Genomic DNA, 6,000 nt, shown 5'->3' with positions numbered 1-6,000 from the left:
TGAACATTTTAGATACTTTAATTGGCTTAGGGTCTACTGGGACTTCTTTTGAAGGTTATTTCCTTTTATGGTCTTAATACAGATAGAAGCACCTGGTATGAATCTTTTTTTTTTTTTGTGGTTGTTGCTGAGACAGGGTCATGCTCTGTCTCCCAGACCGGGGTGCTGCAGCATGATCACAGCTCACTGTAGCCTCAACCTCCCAGGCTCAAGTGATCCTCTCAGCCTAGCCCCTCAAGTAGCTGGGACTACAGGTATTCGCCACCACACCCAGCATGGTATTTTTTGTAGAGACAGGGTTTCATCACGTTCCCCAGGCAAGTCTCAAACTCCTGAGCTCAAGGAGTCCACCTGTGTTGGCCTCCCAAAGTGTTGGGATATCAGGCATGAGCTACCCAGCCAGCCTGGTAGGAATCTTGTTAGCAAGTCTGGCTTAATGGAAAAGCCATTTAAAAAATACATTTTTACTGGCAAAGGAATCATTGCATTCATTCACTCACATATAAACTGGACATTTGGTAGGTAAAAGGTTGATAAATACAGTATGTGTGTCAAATAGAGTAATATAGTTTAATAAACTATTAGTCTCTTTTCAGTTATCTAATTGCATATCATTTTTGGCTAGTCATTTAATTTATCTAGACCTCAGTTTACACATTTTTAAAATGGCAATAATATTTTTTGCTCTATCTTAAAGATTGTGGAATTTGAATGGAAAATTCAACAGGAAAGCACTTTACAGAGCAGAGAGTCTCTATGTGAATGAGTTTCATGTTGTAATCAAATTTCTTCTTCTTTTTCTCTAAAGGGGCTTCCTCAAGTTTTTGGGGGGGGTGGGGTACGACATCAAGCATCCTTCGGGGAGGGTAGATGCTTCCCAGTAAATAATGATGGATGTGGAAGCACTTCTCTCATCTATTGTCAGGCTGAGGATAAAAATCTTCAGTGAAGAGAGTAAGCCATCCAAATAAACATTAAAAAAAAAAAAAAAAAAAAAAATGCAGACACAAGCGTGTCCATACACACACACACACACACACACACACACACACACAGAGTGTGTGTGAGAGAGAGAGAACCTAAAATGGAATGGAATGGTGTGGTTTTCTGATTCAGTTTTCAGGCAGAAAAATATACAAACTAAGTTTTTCTAAATAATATATGATTTGGAAGTGGGCCAGAAGTTGCTGGTATGTTATCAAATGGTGAAAGCTTGTGGGATGTTGGTTTTAGATTTACCCACATGACTGCACTCCTTTATACATTCCTTTTCCCTGTCCCGATACATCATCCCTAATGATTCCAGCATTTTTTTGGAGAACAATAACTGAATTAAAACAATGTATTTTGGGTCCCTGCTCATATGGGTCTGGGATTTCTTTTTAATGATGCACTTTAGTCAAGCTGGAGATTTGTTTTTAGTTTAGTCCAATATATATTTTAAAATGTGTTAAAATATTAACAGGCAGTCTAGCTTTCCTGAAAGGAAACAGCTACATGGAAGCCGTGTTAGAGTATTTTTTATTGAGCCTATACCTTGGGGTAGTCTTATAATGAAGCTGTTTAACTAAAGAAACTTGTCCTCTGTCTAAGGCATGCTTCTCTAAATGAATCCTCTCTGTAACAGATAGTGTTGTAGTGAGCCTCTGAGAATATGGCAAGGTTATTGCTTTTTTAGCAGCCATTTTTTTTGTATTACAAATATTCATCTTATCTTCTCAACATTGCAACAAAGACCTATACCTAACAAAGATGCATTTCAAGTTACCTTTGGCCAATAACTAAAATGCCCCAAGCCATTTTGGTTAACAAAAAAAGGATTTTTTTTTAGATAAGAAAAATGTCCATCATTATAAATCAAGAAGCTGATTATATACCAAAGGTAGCGAATTATACTATGTATAATGTACACACACTTAATAAGAATACAATATGTTTTCACCATATTTTCTTTATTCTAATTACTTTTATAAAACCCCAACTTTTTCTGGTGTTCAAATAAACATTTCTATTTAAGACTGATTTTAACAATTATTTGGTTACTATGATGATGTCAAAATTTATAGGACTATATTGTCTATAACTATTCAGTCTAGCCTATTGAATACACACAAAGTAAAATCAAGATTTAAAATAAAAGCAAAATCTACATAATTATGTTGATTTTCTCTAAGAAAAAGGTTCAAAAGCAAAAAGTTTTGGCAAACTGTACACTGTGTGTGTATTACTTTATTCGTTTAAAGGAAATCGAACTTGACTATGCTACTTTTTCAAAACAAACAAAAATACTGAAGATATTATAAACCAAGTCAAACAAAATGAAAAACTTGGTTTATCCAGTACTCTATTCCTAAGCATTCCACAAGCATACTAACAACACAGGAGAATCTTTTCTTATTTAAAGGATATCTCAATGGTATTGAAATATTTTAAGGTAAACCTTCTGAATAGTAGAATTCAATCTTATATCAGCTAATAAAAGCTGCATTTTAGGCTTTATAAAATCCACATGATTGACTGGGTGCAGTGGTCACGCCTGTAATTCCAGCCACTCAGGAGGCTGAGGCAGGAGAATCGCTTGAACTCAGGAGTCGGTGGTTGCAGTGAGCCAATATCGCGCCATTGCACTCCAGCCTGGGCGACAAGAGTGAAACTCCGTCTCCAAAAAAAAAAAAAAAAAAAAAAAATCCACATGATTGCCTAATGACATTTACTCTTCTTTATAGGTAAATCATTTCATTGACCGATGACCATATAAATATAGCAATAATGTTTAACAAGTAGTGATATGGTAATGAAGAATATCACAAACTCATAATACCAATACTGAAACAACATCAGTTAACCCAACCTGTATACATTATACATGAAAACAAGAGCACTTTTCTATAATAACCTATGAATAAACTGTAAGTCTTCTGAAAATATAAGCTGTAAAAGATTGTGCTAGGTACTATGTTCTTTGGCATCCATAAATTCTTTTGTGAATAATGCCTATAAATGTCTTCATATTTTTAAAGAATACATTTCAAGTGTTCTAATATGCAGAAGAATTTTTCATTTGTCCATAGCATGTAATAGAAAAAAAAACTTTAGAGTAAAACTATTTTTCCCCATTTTGGACAAGTATATTGCATTTTTTCATGCATACTGTCACCCCACTCCCTCAAATGCCTCCAAACTCTGTAAAAATTATACAGACATTCTATTCCATTTATAAAAATATCAAACATGCAAATATTAAGTAGAGTTTTTCTAACAAAGTAAGAAACAGCAAAGTCTATTGACAAACATGAAAGGCTTTACTTAGAAGTTTTTTAGAAACACACTCCAGGCTATTCAGACCACACCCTAAACCTACTGAATGATAAACTGAATTTTTAATAAGATCCCCAGGTGGTTCCATTACACAATAAAGTGAGAAGCATTGATTTAATATACTCATCGATTGATGTAAGTTTCTATAAATTAACCATATCTAAAAAACTGGTTATAAGTGAGTATTCCATATGTACCCTTTACTTTAGCAGCGTTCAAGATTTAGCATGTAATAGAATCACCAAGAAAGCTTGGGGAAAAAAGTGGATTTTCAAGTTTTTGAATTTAGTAGGTCTAAGATCAGGCCTGGTTTTCCCAAACTCCCATGTATTGAATTAAAGTTAATGATAAGATAATAAGAATTCTTGTAAACAGCTCCAGATCAGCACAATACCTAATACACAAGAAAGTAACACGCAAACTGTTTCTGTTATTCTGAAATGTGTCAAACTTTTTCTGAAACTGTTCATCATAGAATTAAAAATTTGGCATTAAACAGAAATAGTTCCATTCATGAGATCTTATGAAATATTTTTTTCCAAGAAATATTAAAAGATAAAGTAATTTACTGGAGACCTTGAAGTTGACACTGTCCCCTTTGGAATTAAGTATTTATTATATTAGAAAATAAAGACCAATGCATTCTGCAGAGAGCTACTTACAACTCTCTCCAGATCTCAAACACAAATGCGCCCAGTAGCCACTCAGGTAATTAACGGGAGAAACAAGGAACATGCTACCCCAGTTACAGACATTCGGAATGTAAAAGCCCCATGCAGAGCAAACAAGAACACTTCTGTGGGCAGCGTTCAGTCCTGTGAGTTGCCATTTTCCAGTATACGTGCTAGCACGGTTTTTCTAATTAACTCTCCTGTGAGCCAAAGTGCGTATTTTTATTGTTAGTTTGCTCATGTGGTTTATTTTGGGGCTTTTGGGAAATTGTAGTTTGAATTTTACTTACAGCAACAAAACATAGTGATATACCAGACTTGTAAACTCCTTTAGGCATGTGAAGCCAAATGAATTTTCAATGATTTGGGAAAATAAGCTATAGGTATCTGAGATTTGCATAGCTCTTTTATTTTTTTCTAACAGGTCTTGTCATGAAGCAATATGGACGATGTCCAGTTTGCATTCTTTTGCCTACATTATACACTTATTTCCAAGAGATGACCGTGAGAATTTTTGTGGAGTACCTGTCTCCACCTCACTTGTTATTGCTTGTTATGCATAAGTATGTAAAGCTATTTTACTTTACTGTTTTGATCCTGCATAATTACAAGAGATTTAAGATGTACAGAAACATTGTTTCCAAAGTTCACCTAGAGATATCTTTATACTACAACTTCCAAAATAAAAAGAATAGATCTAGTCACATGTTCAATAAGTACTTTTATTTTAAACAACAGCACACAAACACAATGACACAACAGGACCATCACCTTAATACTGATAACATTCCTTGACAAGTTACTTATAATTTACATATATTGTTTTCATCTGGAGCTATTTTAAATATTATCTTAATATATACTGTAAAACACAAATCCTAAATATATACTAGTTGCAAACATAATGTGCTTAGTTACTGTTTTCCTTGTTATTCAAATAAAGTAGCTTAAAGTTCTTCAAAATCATGTCCACTTGTGTTCATTGTTTCAGGATGCATGACTCGTCCCATGAATAGAATTGTACCTGTATTGGTTTGGAAGTAAACAAAAGAGGGGGTGAACAAAATAATAAAATATTTACCTTCCTTCTTGCTTACAATTAATGAAAATATGTTATTTACTTTTTCCTTCCTTCCGTCCTCCCTCCCTCCCTTCCTTCCTCCCTCCCTCCCTTCCTTCCTCCCTCCCTTCCTTCCTCCCTTCCTCCCTTCCTCCCTTCTCCCTTCTTCCTTTTCCCTTTCCTTCCCTTCCCTTCCCTTCCCTCTTTCCTTCTAGAGAAAGACTCTTGCTCTGATGCCCAGGCTGGAGAGCAGTGGCTCTATCTGAGCTTACTGTAACCCTGAACTCCTGAGCTCAAGCATTCCTCCCACCCCCAACACCTCTAGTAGCTAGGATAACAGATATGTGACAACATGCCTGGCTAATTTTTTTAAATTTTTATTTATGTAGAAATGGAGTCTCACTATGTTACCCAGGCTAGGCTCAAATTCCTGGCCTCAAGTGATCCTCCCTGCCTGGAACTCCCAAAGTGCTGAGATTACAGTCTGAGCCACCTCACCAGCCTTATTATTTTTATTAAAAAAAATTCACTTCAACATTATAAATTATCTGATAATTCAGTTGGCCAATCTCTGGAAAAAGAATAAATGAAATTGAGTATTGAGAAAAAAATCTCCATTTAAAAAAGAGGCTCTTTATGGCCTATTAAACAAAATTTTGTTTTCATAATAAACTTACCAGTTCTTCTGTTTCTGATAAGAAAGAAAAACGGATGGTCGACAATAACTTGAGGATACAGCACAGCCATCCTACTAATTGCAATCATTCCTACAGTGCAGAGAAAAAGTAATTATATGTCTGTGGATGTGCAGAGACTAATGAGTAATTCCTCAAAACCATCTAGGCCTATCCACCTAATGCAAAGACAACAATTTACAGGAAACAAGATTTTAAAGACTTAACTGGAGAAAAATTATAAAGGTGTTAAAATTTCTACTTGATCTTTTTAAAA

General features: G+C 34.9%; 1 protein-coding gene across 2 annotated transcripts in view; it reads right to left on the bottom strand.

The window, feature by feature from the left end:
* Window positions 1–4,690: 4,690 nt before the first annotated feature.
* Window positions 4,691–6,000, bottom strand: part of SERPINI1 (serpin family I member 1) — a 480,054-nt gene continuing 478,744 nt past the window's right edge. For both annotated transcript variants that reach the window (XM_050779977.1, XM_050779976.1), the window contains 2 exons: window positions 5,727–5,816; window positions 4,691–5,013 (listed from right to left, as the gene is read on the bottom strand). In XM_050779977.1, the coding sequence (XP_050635934.1) occupies window positions 4,937–5,013; window positions 5,727–5,816 (167 nt within the window). In that variant the 3' untranslated portion in view covers window positions 4,691–4,936. The remainder of the gene's footprint in view (window positions 5,014–5,726; window positions 5,817–6,000) is intronic.

This window comes from Macaca thibetana, chromosome 2, assembly GCF_024542745.1.
Source record: "Macaca thibetana thibetana isolate TM-01 chromosome 2, ASM2454274v1, whole genome shotgun sequence".
In the NCBI taxonomy this organism is placed as follows: Eukaryota; Metazoa; Chordata; class Mammalia; order Primates; family Cercopithecidae; genus Macaca; species Macaca thibetana.
The sequence above is the reverse complement of the archived record's forward strand: the minus strand, read 5'-3'. Positions and strand labels throughout refer to the sequence as shown.